Source organism: Pelobates fuscus, chromosome 10, assembly GCF_036172605.1.
Source record: "Pelobates fuscus isolate aPelFus1 chromosome 10, aPelFus1.pri, whole genome shotgun sequence".
Classification (NCBI taxonomy): domain Eukaryota; kingdom Metazoa; phylum Chordata; class Amphibia; order Anura; family Pelobatidae; genus Pelobates; species Pelobates fuscus.
In genome coordinates this window covers 64,619,549-64,637,917 of record NC_086326.1, presented here as the reverse complement: position 1 = coordinate 64,637,917, position 18,369 = coordinate 64,619,549, and the positions used below count along the sequence as shown (strand labels likewise).

Sequence of the window (18,369 nt, the reverse complement as noted above, 5' to 3'; positions counted from 1 at the left end):
GACAATCATCGTGAACCTGCCAATATACAGCTAAAATGTATGCTTTGCAACATTGTCATATTTATTAATAATTAGTGAATAAATACCTTAATTATAAATCAAAGATACTGACTCACATTGGTTTTTATTTGTTAAGGTACAAACTTGTAAGCCAGCGCTAGGGTACAGTTTTGCTGCCGGAACAATTGATGGTGTTGGATTAATCAATTTTACACATGGTAAGGATTTTATATCACATGCTATTTTAATATTCTTCAGTGTGCTAAATCTTTGAATAGTTCTGGGTGTAATATTGTAAACACAATCTATTTCTCATTGTTGCTAGTTCAACAAACATCACTTACAATTCATTGACTATGCATTGACAAGATCGTAATGATACTATGTATCATTACAATGTCTTGTTAATTATAATCATTTATATGCTAATCAGCAGAGACTCTGATTAAACACTGGTCTGGGAAATTTAATCGAGTATTAGATCTACTAGCCCCAATGTAAATTGAAAATAAGATGTAAAAAATGAATAGGCAACAAATTAGAAAGTTAACAACACTGTCCGTTGCCACAAAACTAAATACAATTGTAAAAATAAACAATAATGTATAAAATAAATATATAAAATAACAAAAGCAATGTACCACAACAAAAGCAGGGTTACTCACTAAACCATAAATGTAAACATAAAAATACATGGCCGTGCTCAGGTTATAATACTTCATTTGATATTGTATTAATAACAGGTAAAAAAAAAATCTAAAACTTGAAAATAGACAGTTAAAATTAACCCCATGTATACTCTAGCACAGGAGTTCCCAATTTATTTTTACTGTGGAACCCTTTGACACAGTGTACCAAAATTGTGGAACCCCACCCCCTGAAAAATATTTGCGAAAATTGTAGTACTTAGGAGCAGGTGTGCTTCTTTGTGTAGACTTGGTCTTTGTATATAATTCTAACATTTTGATACAGGGGTGTGTTTATATGTAATGTTTGCATTTCTGTGCAGTGGTGTGTTTGGATGTTTTGTTGGATTTTAAATGCGGATGTACTTTTACATTTAAATGCGGATGTGTTTGAGTAAAGGGTGTGTTTGAGTGTTTGTATATAATTTTGTTGGAGTTCAGAGTTGGAGTTCAGAGGTAACCTTCTATGTTATGTTTGCATTTGCATGTTGTGTTGGTGTTTGATTGCTGTGATGTCTGCACATAAATACTTACACAGATATACATACACATTAATAAACAGAAACACACTGACACATACACACTGATACATACACACATGCATACACACACTTGCACATACACATTCAGATAGACACACGGACAGATATACACACCAAGATACACACATACACTGACACATAGACATACTGACACATACACCGATACACATACACACACCAACACAAAGGTACACCCACTGGCACATAAAAACACACTCAGATACACACACTGACAGATACACTGACAAACAGATTCACACACTGGAACATACATACACATTAACACACACAAACACACAGATACACACACCGGCAGATACACACACACTGGCACATACACAGCTACATTTACTGGCAGATACACACAGACACACACACTGGCAGATAAACACACCCTGGCACATGCACAGATACACACACTGACAGATACACACACCGACAGATACACTGACACACAAATACACACACACACACACACACTGGCACACAGACACACACACTGGTACATACACTGGCACACAGATACACAATGGTAAATATACACACACACAGTGGCACACAGATACACACACTGGTACATACACTGACACACAGATTCACAATGGCAAATACACACACACACACAAACTCTGATACACCAAACACAGGTCATAATGTTTATGTTTTGCAGCCACCCGCCTACCTTTTTTGGCAGGAGTGGCTTGCTTGGAGTGACAGGCTGTAACTTCCTCTCAGCATCTGATACTGCAGGGGCCCGATCGCGATCTTAAAGGGCCACCGTGCTTGACTGGGCCCCTACTCAGTGCACCGATGGGCAAATTGCTGCGGAACCCAGATTTTGTTCTCGTTAAAGCCTATGGTTCTGTGGAACACCAATTGGAAATGCTCCTCTAGTGAAACTAAATACAGCTGCGTAAAGATAGCAAACTATTGCACAAATACAATGTATTTGATATTTGAAAAAACTATTGTATTATCCTACAGAGGAAAAACATTATATCATCCACTTGTACATATATTTAAAATGCAGAAAATAGACATATAAATCCCAGAAGCCAGGAAATTAGATGACCCAATCTGGTTACACTTATGGATGTAGCACTGTGCTTCCAGTGATATTGATATAAATAATTTTGCCAATAAGTAAAGTAAACTTGTCAGTGACTGTAAATTTTGGTATCCAACCAGGTAGTGGAGTGCTGCACACTAGCATGTTGATACTCTGGAGCTCTGTGGGGCCGGTCCGCTAGCTCCAATATAAATCCAGAAGTATAGAGCCACAGGCTACACAGTGCAGGGTGAAGATTAAAGTACATTTAATTATGGTCCAGGAGACAAGCCAAAGATACAATGTTTCATCCCGAGAGGCCTTAATCATGTAGGCTTCACGGACAAAATGTCATATCTTTGTTTTGTCTCCTGGACCATAATTAAATATACTTTATTCTTCACTCGGCACTGTGTAGCCGGTGGCCCTATACTTCTGTAAATGTTGGTATAATAATAACTGGAGACACTTCCACCAGCATTTACAGTAACCGGCAAGTTTACTTTAGTTATTGGCAAAGTAACTTATATTACTATCACTGGAAGCACAGCGCTACATCCATATGTGTAACTGGTTTGGGTCAACTCATAACTTGGCTTCTGGGATTTAGCCGGTTATTTTGGAATACTGCCATTTTCACCATTTTACATATATAATTACATGTGGATTATATAATGTTTTGTTTCCCTGGAGGATAATATCATAGATTTGGTTAGTTAGTCCTACTCTTGTTTATTTGATCATATATCAAGGACTGTGAGTCTTCCCTGTATCCATTTGATTTATTGTTAGTTACATTTATGCAAGAGTAATACATTGTATTTGTGCAATAGTTTGATTGCTACTTTCAGGCAACTGTTAATTAGTTCCGTTAGAGTATACATGAGGTTAAATTTAACAGCCTATTCTGAAATTTTAGAATGTTTTTAACGTCTGATAATAAAATACCATATGTTTACAACCTTAGCATGACCATATATTTTTGTGTTTACATTTATGGTTTAGAGAGTCACCTCGGTTTTGTTGTGGTGTTATCTTCAATATACTTTGCGGCTGGTATATCTAATGCTTAAGTATATCTAATACTTAATTAAATGTCACAGACCAGTATTTAATCAGAGTATTTGCTTTGATTAGCCTATAAATAATGACATGATTATATTATCTGTTTGCATCCGTGACATTTAATACAGTAGATAACACAATAGCATCATTTATATACATTGTAAATGTTCAGACCTTCAGAACTTTGTCATCATGATGAGGTCAAGGCTTGATGAATGGAGAAATGGACATGCATAATAAATGACAATCATAAAATAAGTAATGGTATCGCTGATATTTATTTAACCAATACAGGAACACAGATTAACGGTTTCACATAACACCACAAGGTAGCAGACCAATATCACATTTTAATAAAAAAATAAAAAAATAATAATATATATTGGCACGATATTCAGCATTTTTCATTTAATACATCTGGCAGTTATGTCTGGAATTGCCTACCTTGGCACAGATTAGACAAGAAGAAAGCTAGCTTGCGTGGATGAACATGTATAAATGTTGATTGTGTCATTATTTTAATTTCTATGGGTATCTACTTACCTGGAGTTCCCTTGCTGCATCTATCCCGGCGGCTGATGCGGTTCCTCTTCCATGCACTCTGGAAGGCTCTGCCGTGCTCACCAGCAAGGAAGAGGCGGCGGCGTCTTTACTGTACACACAAGCTGTGCCATGGCTCTCTACATCTCACCATGGACTGCTGTTAGTCAAAGTACCAAGCCAGCCACGCACATGATGGGGATGGAATCCACAACTCATAATGAGATCATAGGCACACGGACGACCAAAGGATGGCCTCATAAAGGAGCAGAAGTCTTATTGCACCATATGGACAATTATCTCTTAACCAATCGTGTGTAAGAGGTGATAACCTCTCCCCTATATAACCATAGTTAGCCCATATCTTAGTGCTCCGTTATACCGTGCTCCTCCGTGCATGCTCTTCTGTGAATCTTGTTGCTTCCTGACCTTCCTGCCTGTTACTCTGACCTTGATTTACCTTGACTACGAGTTCGTAATATCCCTTATTGGTATCACACTTGTGGCTTGCTACTGCTCCCTGTGAACCTCCTGTCGAAACCACAACAAATTCCTTAAGGACCTACACTGTACCTAGTATTTATTTTCATTTTTTTTTTTGCATATGTTTGGTCAGAATTTAGTCAAATGACCCCGGTTTGGAAACTACCTAATTTAATTACTTAACAATGGATAATAAGCATTTTTTTTCAGGATAAATGTCCCTGCTCTGGATAAAGATAATTTGTCAGACTACAGATCTCAAGGAAAGCTGAGACAGTGAAGAATATTCTAGATTCATTTAGAAAAGGCTACAAAATAGTGGTTAGATATCCCATATAGCACCGTCAGATATATTATCCTGAAGTGGAGAAAATGTTACACTTTCCATTTACAAGACCCACCTGACTTGTGGGGGTCAGTGCCTGACTGCTATCTGATCAGTTGCACTGAGACAGCGCTCTGAGCAAAAAAAGCTGTTTTTAGCCCATATAGCTGAATTCTTATGCTGCAAGGTTACCTTCTGCCATGGCAAATCTATTGGAAAGGAAGCTACAGTCCAATTTGGGCAGATTCTGCCGGAAGGCTCTGAAAACCTACCTGTGCCTGATACTCTCCACACATATTCACCACAGAAAATGCAGCACAGATCCTCATTTACCCCCTGCCGATGAGGGTTATCCTGGCATGGTAACCTTGGGATCTTCCTATTGCCTAGACAACGTATAGTCTGGTGCACAAAACTACTTAAGATGTCAAATACCACAAGCTCCAATGGATCCAGAAGACTATTGCATAATATAATGGTCCAACTGGACAAGCTACTACAAGTGTTTTAAGATAACATATGATTATAATTCAGCGCTTAAGTCAAATGATTACAGTCCAACTGGTAGCCGTATCACCAAGTACAGAGTCTCTCACTTCTGATTAAAAAAAGCTGGATAGAAAACAGGGGGGAGGTGCAGCGCTTTAATAGTCCTCGGTATAGTATATGTAATAGAGAAATAAAAATAAAGGAACACAATAGTGTAGTATGTAAGACTAGGAATGATGTAAATTAAATAAAAAAAATGTGCACTCAAGGATACAGGTGTAGATGGTAGTTCTCAGTTGATATGTATATATGGAGAAACAAATAAAACCACAATAGTGTACACCGTGATATAAAGTGAGAAACACAAAAAAGGTAAAAAAAAAAGACCTACTCACATGCTTGAGAGCAAATTATGGTTTGCTCAATCCAATGCCCTTAGGTGGTATTATCCCCACCAAGGATATAGCTCAATTGCCTGATGCATAATGCCTGATTCAGAGAAAGCGATCCCAGGTGTACTGTGCCCCTGCAGCCCCTAGCTGAGTTATAGACCACTATACCCATCTCACAAGTCTCTATTCGAGTCGCAGGTTGGGCTTGATCTCGTGGCCTGGTGCCAGGCTTCTGTATGGTATGGTGAGTAGGAGCCTTCTAAAGGGTGTGAGCGGTGGGTCAGGGATTGTCCTATGATGGATCGTGACCCAGGTAGGTGATGGAACTCAGCATCAGCGGACCGCCGCTTCCCCACTGTCAGCACTGCATCAGGGTCATGCCAAGCGGGTCTGAGCTTGGCCTTGCCTTGGCGTGAATCTCGTGGGAGCAAAGCTGCAGCGGTAGGCCTCTCCACTCATTGGTGGGTCCGGTCCGGTGAAGTAGTAGCGTGGGAGTTGCAGGTTATTCATATCCACAAATCCTGGCACAGCTCATCAAATCTGGCCTCGAATCTCTGCACCCAGTCCTGGATCCCTGGGCTCGCTTGATGTAATGGATGTCCCACCACGGCGGCCATCTTGAATTCACAACGAGTTTTCAGGAACACTGAGCGCAAGTTGTCCACTGCAGAGTAGTGAGTATACCCAGCGGGGACCACGATAATGCCCACCGGTCCAAAGGAAGGGGGGTGATGTGGCTTTGGTAGGTTCCTTGTGGAATGCGCAACTCTCAGTGAGAGATTGGCTGCCTCTCCCAGCTGTCAGGTCGACAATCCTGGTAGGCCGCAGAGCCAAATGACAAATTAGGTGTGCAGGAATGATAATTTCTGGGCTGTCAGTGTCTCCCTTTAGTCAGTATGCTTGTTGTGCATAATTCTGAGCCTTTTGCTATCTAAAAAAATGCAATTTTAGCTAGTTTAAGGCTTGCTCTGTCAGGTACAGCCCCCCTAGTACAATATAATATAGGCAGATTTCCAGAGATAATATTGATGTATTCTGAAAAACTCATTGCATAGACAGTGACATAAAGAGAGCCATGTTTGGAAGCATTTTGTGTATCATATTTATTAAATAATGTAATTTTCAGATGTATATCAACATATATAACTTCTACTTTTTAGTTTTTTCCTATTTCATATAAATGTAAAAATCATTTCTTTCCAGGAATGGTAGAGGGTGATCCGTTTTGGGATGGGATTCGTGATGCAATCCTTGGAGAACCATCAAATGAAACTGTAGAATGTCACAAGCCTAAACCCATCTTGATAAATACTGGAGAGGTATAACCAGGCTTAATGGTAGTTCAGTGAATTCTATTGCATGTAAAAAATGCAGCATTTGCTGCGCATGGGATTGTAAAAAAAATATGTTACATGTCATAGATGATCAAGGAATCAAATTACTAATAAAATACCACATTTCTTTCATGTATACGATGCCCTGATGTATAAAACGACCCTAATTTTTTGAACCCAAAATTAAGAAATGCATATTTGGCTGATCAGGATCCCCTACCGGTCCCAGGCCCCCTCACCCTCCAAGAGGCCGTTACCGGCCATGTCCGGTTGCTGGTTCTCTGGACCACCATCTTTCTGTTGGTGGCAGCAATGCCCTCTGCCCGCGGTACCCTACAGGGGATGTCCGGGCAAGGCCTCACCCTTCAGCGACTATCTGTAGTCCGGAGCCATGAGGTCTTGGCGTGGTCCAGAGTGATGCTAGGAAGCATGTGGTTGCGCAAGATCTCCCAGACCAGCACACACAATAGATCAAATTAATAGAGCCTCCTCTGCTTTAAGTATGTCAGCAGGTTGCAGAGGTGAACAACACAGCCTATGCCCACAGGAACCTGGCATTAGCAAACTCAACAGTCAGCTGAGTGTTCTGTCAGCGAGTAGCCAAGTTTTCTGCCTAAATTGCGCTGAGTAAGTATTGTAAGATAAGTAAGATAGCCAACCAAGCTAGTCGTATTTGGCTTACTCCACACTCCAGCCACATGCCACATACGACTAGCTTGGTTGGCTATCAGGCCCCGCTCACAAGTGTTTTTTTATATTTTTAACCGATGAAGTGACATTCCCTGTATAAGATGACCCCCAATTTTAGACAAAACCAAAATGAGAAATAAACATTCTTTTTTTAAAATTTTTTTTTTTTTGCTCTGTTTGAGCACAGGCGTTTATTCAGTAGTGTAGTGCACAGACAAAGCATTGCTGGGTAAGTGCTTCCACCCTGTGCAACAGGTCCAATGATTCGGGCACAAAATTCACAATCACACGTGAGTACTCACTGAAACAGACATGAAGTTGTAAGAACTTAGGAAATTTTCAGAACCCAGTTAAATAATGGGTCCATAACGAAAGATATAGCTCTCGTTAACACACTAATGATCTTCAGCTTTACCTAGAGGGCAGTCAAACCCCTTTCTTTACCAGGATGTACAAATAGGTGGCTGGACATGGCAGGAGAATAGGCAGTATGTGGCCCACCACACTTGCACAGAAAAAGGTTAAACCTCAGTGTCAAATTTATTTGGGGGATGTGGGGCAAGGTCATGGGGTGAGAGTTATGGAAAGGAAGACCAGTCACACTCATGAGTGATACAGAACACGATCGTTAGCACAGCAACATAAAGGGTAAGTTTCATTAAGCCTGCCGGTGCTGAACTAGATTTAGAGCTGATTGACCATGGCTGTTGTGACTGGCAGTGAGAACCGGGGCAGCAGAGTCTCTGAAGGGGCATAGGACAGCCAAACAAATAGTGAAATGCAAACAGCGTATGAAGTGGCAGAGATTTGGAAAGGCTGCTGCAAAGAATGTTTAGAAGGCGGCTCATTCACCCCTCCCCCACAAAAAAAGCACACATTTTAGGACATCGTGCACGCCAATTCAAGAACAAACATTGAGAGTAAGCGCGAGACAGGGCTTTGTGCTAAAATCTCTGGAAGCAAGATACTTTTGAAGAAAGAGGGAAGGATTCCCAAAATTGCTAATTGTGCAGCTCATTAAATTGCAATTGGCAGGGTATAAACAAATGTTGACACAGGAAGAGGCAAGGAGCCACATGCAGCTAAAAAAAGGTTAGGGAGGGTTGGGCTAGTTACTGGCAGGAAGGGAGCCGTTTGTAGCACTTCTGCAAATTACTCAAGGTTGTAAAAAGTTATTGGCCAAACACATTTTACATTGTTTACAGCAATTCAAATTTAAGACGCCAGTACCCATTTAAAGCAAGTTACTAGGACAGTAGAGCTATAAAAACACTCCCAAGTCATTATGAAATAACCCTTTTATGAGCCATAACCAACTAGTTAACTATGAAATCCATTAACGGCATGCTACCAACATGAGAGCCTAAATATTTATACGAACAGAGATTTCTGGTTAAAGATTACATTTTGGCCCAATATTTCTGTCTCTACTTGGGGCAGGGACTAGGAAAGTCACAGTTTACAAAAATGCTAACCATACTAACCCCTCCCTCACCCATTCAGAGTCTCTGCTGCTTCTCACTGCAGGGGAGGGGGCTTTCTGATGATTGGGTTTGGGGGATGGGACTCTCCAGTGACTAGGTAGAATGGGACAAGAAGGTTTCAAGCAACCTCCTCCTCGCCTTCCTCTTCAAACTCTCCTTCCTCTGCTGTTGCATCCTGATACTGTTGGTATTCTGAGACCAGGTCATTCATGTTGCTCTCAGCTTCTGTGAATTCCATCTCGTCCATTCCCTCTCCAGTGTACCAGTGAAGGAAGGCCTTGCGCCGGAACATGGCTGTGAACTGCTCGGAGATGCCCTTGAACAGTTCCTGGATGGCAGTGCTGTTTCCGATGAAGGTGGCAGCCATCTTCAGACCATGTGGTGGGATGTCACAAACTGCAGTCTTGACATTATTTGGGATCCAGTCCACAAAGTAGCTGCTATTCTTATTTTGAACATTCAGCATTTGTTCATCGACTTCCTTCATGGACATGCGTCCTCTGAATACAGCAGCCACTGTGAGGTAGCGCCCATGTCGTGGATCACAAGCAGCCATCATATTTTTGGAGTCAAACATCTGCTGAGTAAGTTCAGGCACTGTCAGTGAACGGTATTGCTGGCTCCCGCGGCTGGCCAGTGGGGCAAAGCCTGGCATGAAGAAATGAAGACGTGGGAAGGGAACCATGTTCACTGCTAGCTTACGAAGGTCCGCATTGAGCTGGCCAGGGAAACGCAGACAAGTAGTGACACCGCTCATGGTGGCACTAACTAAGTGGTTGAGGTCGCCATAAGTAGGAGTTGTCAACTTTAGAGTGCGGAAGCAGATGTCATACAGAGCCTCATTGTCTATGCAGTAAGTTTCATCAGTGTTCTCCACCAGTTGGTGCAAAGAAAGTGTAGCATTGTATGGTTCTACCACTGTGTCTGATACCTTGGGAGAGGGTACTACACTGAAGGTGTTCATGATGCGGTCAGGGTATTCCTCACGAATCTTGCTGATAAGAAGGGTTCCCATTCCAGACCCTGTACCACCACCAAGGGAATGTGTAAGTTGAAATCCTTGTAGACAGTCACAGCTTTCAGATTCCTTCCTCACAACATCCATCACAGAGTCTACCAATTCTGCACCCTCTGTGTAGTGACCCTTTGCCCAGTTGTTACCAGCACCGCTCTGACCGAAGACGAAGTTATCTGGTCTGAAGATCTGTCCAAAAGGCCCGGATTGGACTGAATCCATTGTGCCAGGTTCGAGATCAACCAGGATTGCTCTGGGGACATACTTGCCACCTGAGGCCTCATTGTAGTACACATTAATACGTTCCAGTTGGAGATCGCTGTCTCCGTGGTATGTTCCTGTAGGATCATCGCTGATCACTTCCCAGAACTTGGCCCCGATCTGGTTTCCGCATTGCCCTGCCTGCAGGTGCACGATTTCCCTCATGTTTCTGGTGTGTAGCGGCCCTGAAACAATGTAACAAGCTGAATCCCGAACGTTCTGCGCCAATAAACATTCTTATACGTGGAAAAATAGGATAACTCTTATGTGAGAAGTGCTAATTTCACTATGCAGCAAAAACATAGGGGTGTACCCACCCAGCTCACCCTAATTCAGAACACACTGTCCACACCATTCCACATTTAGGTCAGTACCTGTACTCATGTGCCAGTTTAAAATAGTTTTTTTTATATATTTATCTGAAGCAAAACTCAACTATCTATGCAGCAATATAGAGGTGGGGATATGTCACTGCCTTCCTATGTTCTGTTCCCTCCTCTCTACCAATGACGTGCATTTGGCTAAAACATAGCTGAACACAAGCACATGCTGTACAGCCATACTACCTGATAGATGGTTGTGCAGCAAAGTTCTGCTTTCCAACACTAACTCCTGACAGTCACTAGTCACCAATAACTCCCCCTGACGGGCTCTTTTTCCCTCTATTATAATTTTTTGACCCAGGTTAATCTTCAAAGTGGTATACCACTAAACACAGTCTCTTGGACATTCTGTATTGATTAGATCAGTATTTCTCAAAGTTTTACGGAGAAGTACCCCTGCAGGTCTAAAACAAATTCCTAACTACCCCTGCCTCAAGAAAGTAATTTCTATTGATTAAAATTTCAAATAAAACACTAATATTTAAGTTAATCCCATATTGGGAAACAAACCTAATTAAAGGTAATAAAGAATATTTTTAAAAGAAATATGACATAATGTGAATATTGTGTATGTAAGGAGAAGTGTATGACCTATTCATCTTACATATAAAAGTCACAAAATAAAAAAAATTACACACATAGTTACACACAGAGGAAACTGGCACACACACACACACACACACACATTTACACATAGCGGACACTGTCACAAACACACAGTTACACACAGAGGACACTGACACATACACATTTATATACAGTGGACATTGACACTCACATTTACACACAAAGGAAACTGACACACACAGAGAAAACTGACACGCACATACATTTACACACAGAGGGCACCCGCCACGACAGACACACTATCAGTAATTTGACAAAAACTGACTGACACGCTTACTGATACACATTCACAGACAGATACACACTGTTAGACACAGAGGACACTGACACACAGTTACAAACAGAAGACACTGATATATGCATTTACACACAGCACAGAGGACACATACACACACACACTCACTGAAAGACACATATTCATTCACAACACTCACATTATTATATTTATTTAAGTCCACCCAGCCTCCCTACCTCTGGGAGAGCTGGAGTGGATACTTTCCCTGGGGTTCAGTATGGGGCTTGTGTAATCTTTATGCTCTTCTAGCACTGCTCACTCGAGCACTGTTTAGTAATGTCGGAGTGACATCATAACCTGCTTCCTGGCATCACTGCAGGTGCATGAGGGAGCATGTTGGAAGATCATAAAGATTACAGCTACCGTGCCACCTCTGCCTCCATTCTCCTCCCTGGACACTGTATTTGGGCAGAGTAGGTAGGTAAGCAGGTGCCTACTCTAGCTTGGCGCACAGCTCACCGCCTTCTGTGGGTGCTAGGGGGGCCAGCCAGCCACGTTTCCATCCAACCCCCCTCCAGCCAGCCATGTTTCCATTTCCCCAGCCCCTCAATGTGTCTCATTCTCAGTTTTCTGATTAAAAATACACCAGTGTGTGGGTGACAGATAAACATGCAGATAAACAGACAAACACACTGACATACATGTAGATACACACAATATAACACAATAACATACAGATACATACATGGACACACATGCTGATACACAGACTCACACTAACACAAATACAGATACACATGCAAATACACAGACACAAAAACTAACACACATACAGATACAGACACATAGATACACACACACTGACACACATGAAGATAAACAGATACACAGAATGACACATTCAGTTACACAGAATGACACTCCTACATATACAATCACTGACACACATACAGATACGCAGACACACACTGAAACACATGCAGATACACAGACACACTCAATGACAAACATTTAGAAACACAGACTGACATTCACACAGATACAAACCATGATACACATACAGATACATAGATACACAGATACACACATGCCAAATGTACATGTTTTTCATTTTTTTAGTCACCCTCCTGTTTTCTACTTTTTAGGTGCAATATGATAATTTCCCTGGGGATCAGTGGTTTGCTCAGGACGTTGGGAGTCAGAGTTCCTACTCTGACCCCTCCCGTCCTTCTCCACCTTCCTCTCCTGCTCTGCGCTCTCCTCCTCCATCTCTTGCACGGCTCTGTTCGCTGGAAGGAAGTGAATCCAGCACTGGCTGACATCATCACTGGGGCCCGGTCATGCTATTAAAGGCCCACAGCGCTGACCGGGCCCCTAAAAATATATTTCATCGGATGCCCCTAAATTAATATTAACATTTTAAAATTCAGGCAAAAATAGATGATTAAAGCTAAGTTCGATCTTTTTGTGTGTGTGTAATTATTTAACCATATGTAGTCCTAGCTTGGCGCTGTAGTCCTAGCTTGGCTAGGGCGCTATAAACCCACAGCCCCGGCGGTAGCAACGTGCACATTGCCGGCAGGCTCCCAGTTACAGGGGCCGCCAGTGCGGCCCATCCCCCTGCCGTGACGGGCCAGGTCGCAGTTGCGACACCTGTGACCGTGGTAGGTATGCCACTGTACATAGATACTTATTCTAGAGACTATCATTGTACTTCTTGCAAAATGTAAAAGCTGATACTTCAAGCCAAATACTTAATTCAGCTCTTTCTTATAGATGTCCCGTCCACTACCGTGGCATCCTACAATAATCGATGTTCAAATGTTCACCATTGGACAATTAGCTGTGCTCGCTGTGCCTGGAGAGTTTACGTATGTATTGACAGATAATCAATATTTCACTTCTGTGTATGTAGCAATGACAAGAAAATATTATTTGCAACATGCTTAGGTATGCTTAGTAGCTAACAACATAATAAGTCTATAAATGTGCTTAATGCATATGAACATGTGAGTCTGAACACCTTATGAGTCTCAGTGGGTTCATATCTAAGTGTTTTACTGAGGATTGTTATAAATATTGTCTTTCCAACAGAACTATGTCTGGAAGAAGACTGAGAGAAGCCGTCAAGAATGTGAGTTATGATTCTAATACAAAATGTATTGTAACACTATATTTAGGAGCTGGCTTTATTCTTATTTTGTATTTTATTTTTTTGTACATGTGGGAAATTGAATTGTTTAGAACAGTGGTTTTCAACCAAGTCCTAAGGGTGGGTACCTTTAGGACTTGGTTGGAAACCACTGTTCTAAACAACAGTCCAGCTTCTATTTTGCTCTTTCCTTTTCTAGGCAATATGTTCAGACTGACGATATCTACAAACAACGATCTGTATATCCACGAGTCTGATGTATTTAAGAGTAGATTTAGGGATCTGTAAACATTGATATTGATGAATTGAAAATTCCCAACACTAGTTCCTTCTCAATGGCACCTACACACACATAAATATACACACTGCAGACAGGTGTATAACATGAGGTGTCGGGGTGCAGGGTGGAGACACAACTGCTTGAACCTGTGTAGACTGTACGGACTGGGCAGGAATATATCCTGCATATCGTGGATATTAGTTTGAGGAAGGCTGGTACAGAAAAGGAGACATTTTTTGAGAGAGGAGGGGGGGGGGGGGGGGGGGGGCAAATGTCCCTATTACAACTCTGGGCATCTCCAATATATTTGAGGAGATTTAAAAACAAAAGTTATAAAAGATACAAATGGGTATAATGTGGCTGTAGGCCTAGTCAGCAAAGATAAGTATGTTGCTGATTTAGTGCTTTAATTTCCTATTACGTTTCTTCTTAGGAATTGGACCCAGATAACACCCGAAACACAGATGTGGTAATCTCAGGGCTGAGTAATGTTTATACACATTACATTACTACCTATGAAGAATATCAGGTAAGCCAATGTAAAAGTCACGTATACACGTAACCTTGACACGGACATCTTTCCAATAAAGAGAAAATGTGAGATGGTGTAGAGCAGGGGTTCTCAGTTAATTTTTCCTGTGGAACCCTTTCACATAGTATATCAACACTGTGGACACCCCCCCCCCCCTGTAAAATAATAATAATAATTTGCGCCGTTGCATAAACTTTTTTTTTGTATGTGCTGGTGTGTGTCTGTGTGTCAAGGTGTGTGTATCTGTGTTTGTATGTGCCAGTGTGTATCTGTGTGTCAATGTGTATCTATGAGTGTGCGCATGTATCAGACACACAGATACACACACACTGGCACATAGTGGCACACAGATACACACACCTTGATACACAGTGTGTATCTGTGTGTGTGTGTGTGTATCAAAGTGTGTGTATCTGTCTGTCAAAGTGTGTGTATCTGTGTTTGTATGTGTCGGTGTGTGTATGTGTGTATGTATGTATCTGACATACAGATACACACACACACTGGCATGTAATGCCACACAGATACACACACTGACACACATATACACACACCTTGATACACAGTGTGTATTTGTGTATCAGTGTGTGTGTATGTATCTGTGCGTCAAGGTGTGTATATCTATGTGTAAAAGTGTGTGTATCTTTGTATGTGCCAGGGTGTGTCAAGGTGTGTGTATCTTTGTTTGTATGTGCCTGTGTGTATCTGTGTGTCATTGTGTATCTGTGTGCTTATGTATCTGACACACAGATACACACACTGGCACATAGTGGCACACAGATACACACACTAACACACACACCTTGACACACAGATGCACACACTCAGATACACATACACACACTCAGATGCACACAGTGACACATACACACATCTTGACTCACAAATACACACACACTCAGATACACACAGTGACATATACACACCTTGACAAACAGATACACACACTCAGATACACATACACACACCCAGATACACACACTGACACACACTCAGATACACACACACTGACATACACATACACACACATACACACACATACACACATAGGCACATACAAACACACTGATTTACACTGGCACATACACACACCTTGACACACAGATTGACACACACACACACACACACACACACACTATGACATATATCAGTCATCCTCCTGTTAACTTACCTTGTGTGTCCAGGAGGGGGGCTTGCTTGTGGTCCTTGTGATGTTGGCTGAGGCTGATAGGAGTGAGCTGCTGCGTGCTAACTCCAGCCTCTCCTCTGCCATCCATGCTGCTCACTCTCTAGGCGGCTGTCTCCTGCCTCCTCCCTCCCTCCATACTGCACGGCAGCCGCAGCCGCAGCCCTTTAAGTGCACGACCGGGCCCCTGATTTGCGATAAAATCGTGGTGGCCATTTTGTTTGGGGAAATCACGTCGGAACCCCATTTGTGTTGTCGTGGAACCCCAGAGTTCCGCGGAGCACCAATTGGGAAATGCTGGTGTAGAATATTACTGGTGTAGAGTATGAATGGCCAGGCTTAATGCAGTGCCATGAATAGTAGTTTTCTGTAAACAAGCAGAGAGCAACTTGGGACAGGTTGAGGTCCAAGGAGTACAGAAGATCAATGTAATCAGTAAACAAGCCGAGGTGCTAATGTGTGGCATACCGGCAGAATTAAAGCAGATATAGCCATGAGGTAGATGCCATTTTGCAGAGAAGGCTGTTGAATGGTGGATGCTTTGAGTATTGGATTCAAACCTGGTTAATCCTTAATATGAACAGTTTGAATGCCAGAGTTGTGTGGCATATCTCTCTCTCTCTCTCTCTCTCTCTCTCTATATATATATATATATATGATATGTGCATTATATTTGCTACTTTGTGTGATCTCTTATTTCATTCTACTAACAATAACAGTGATGTTACACAAGATGAGAGCTATTAAGAAAGATAATTAAGAATACGGATTGCTAAGTAGTTAAGGAACTTTCAGTACAAAAATATTGTTTACTTAAAACAGTACATTAGAGAGAGCAGAAAATATTCCTTATCACATAGAGACACTGCATCCCTTTTCCATGCACAAACAGTAATCATAGTGTTAACAGATGTCATCACAGGGTTAAATCACGAATATAGCTCATGGTATATACCTATTTGACAAACATATGATAAGAAATCAATTCAACAACAGATGTTTTATTTATTACAGGTTCAAAGATACGAAGCTGCATCGACAATTTTTGGTCCGCACACACTGTCTGCATATATTCAGAAGTTCAAAGGCCTGGCCAAAGCAATTGCTGAGGTAACCGATAATGGAGACGGGGTTCGTTTATTTCCCAAATAAAAATATTGAAGTGGATCTGTCACTGTCAGGGGACATTATTGCATAGTTTGAAAAGACCCACAATAGTGACATCGCTGACTGAGGTCTAGTGGCTAAGGGAGGGGGGTAGGCAAAGGGGCACTGCCGAAATCTTCATGTTTCTCCTCTTCTGCTCCTGGTTCTTCAGCTCCAGAAGTCGACGTCACTGCTGTACTCTCGCACATGCACGAGATTACAGCAGTGAGGTCTATGGAAGATTCCACAGGATCCTCCACAGAAAAAGTTAATCTTCCTGCAGTTGTCACTGGTGCAATAGAGCTTTCTGCTTTTTCAAGTGATTGACCTCTTCCTCACTCTTCTTTAGTTCCACTTCCCTACTTTGGTACTTGTGTTAACACCTTCCACTGCACTAAATCTGCTTATTGGTATCTAAGACACTGTGGAACTCGAAACCTGTACTGAAGAGCAAAACTATTTAAAATCGAATTTAATAATGGCTGTAGCGGGCACTGTTCCTAGTGTCCTGTTCCCAGGTTCAGACAACACTCGACCCTGGAGGCTCTCTGTCTTTACCAGGACTTTTCCCCTATTTTCTTCTCCCTGCAAGCTGGAACAGCAGACGCAGGGGTTAAAATCTTCTGCCCCTCCAGTAAAAGGACTACACACAGTTTGGAGGTTTACACACTGGCATCTCACCAGGCTGAGTCACACTCTTTAATGATTACAGCTTCCTTTAAGCACAGACCTCCGCAGGGGGGTCTGCATTCCACACAATACACTTCCCTTACTCTCCTGGCAGGAGGGTGTTGGGTTACAGATAGCCATCTCCCGCCTTAGGAGATACCAAGCAGCACACAGGAATACACTTCATCACATTACATTCAGGGGAGGTTACACTTTAAGTGCCTGGTTTTGCCACAGATATGAATAGCAATGCAGTAATAGCAAGATACATACAAGGACATTCTGTAAGTGGCTAGGTTTGCCACAATGGCGCCCTAAGAGTGTCCTTTAGACAGCTTTCTTTGTGCAGATACGTAGTGCATAGAATATCTCTCTTTGTCAATTTAAATTGCACCCAAAGGATAAATTTACATTCTCAGTATTGTAAATGAGGCGCGTATTGTGCTGAGTTTTGCACAATAGTAATGCCACCCAGACTACCCTGTTTTGAAAAAATCTTGCAGTCCTGCATCCACACACAGACAACAGCACAGACATATACAACCCCACAGTGATAGATAGAAAAAATGAATATACACAACATGGCTACAGACATTTAATGTGTGTGTGTTCATACAGCCACTGCTGCTGGCCAGATATAGATACTTAAGACTTTTCAGTGGGAGCATTTGCTCTGGGGATGCCCCTGGAGCTGCCAATGATTTCTCAAACAGCCACATTGTCATACATTGCATCATGCATGCCTTGTACTTCTTTATATTTTTATATTAGTCATTGCAACGTAGCACAGGTGTATGGACATTCC

The 18,369-nt window shown here is 41.8% G+C and overlaps 2 protein-coding genes across 2 annotated transcripts in view; one reads left to right on the top strand and one right to left on the bottom strand.

Moving 5' to 3' along the window:
- LOC134574629 (putative neutral ceramidase C) overlaps positions 1-18,369 on the top strand; it is a 59,829-nt gene that overhangs the window by 30,751 nt on the left and 10,709 nt on the right. Inside the window, exons 12-17 of the mRNA XM_063433763.1 lie at positions 137-218; positions 6,774-6,889; positions 13,376-13,470; positions 13,694-13,733; positions 14,465-14,560; positions 16,764-16,859. Coding sequence (XP_063289833.1) covers positions 137-218; positions 6,774-6,889; positions 13,376-13,470; positions 13,694-13,733; positions 14,465-14,560; positions 16,764-16,859 — 525 coding nt within the window. The remainder of the gene's footprint in view (positions 1-136; positions 219-6,773; positions 6,890-13,375; positions 13,471-13,693; positions 13,734-14,464; positions 14,561-16,763; positions 16,860-18,369) is intronic.
- On the bottom strand, positions 8,767-10,570 carry LOC134575549 (tubulin beta-4B chain-like). The gene has a single exon (XM_063434846.1). It carries the CDS (start codon positions 10,517-10,519, stop codon positions 9,197-9,199), a length of 1,323 nt encoding a protein of 440 aa, XP_063290916.1. The 5' UTR covers positions 10,520-10,570; the 3' UTR covers positions 8,767-9,196.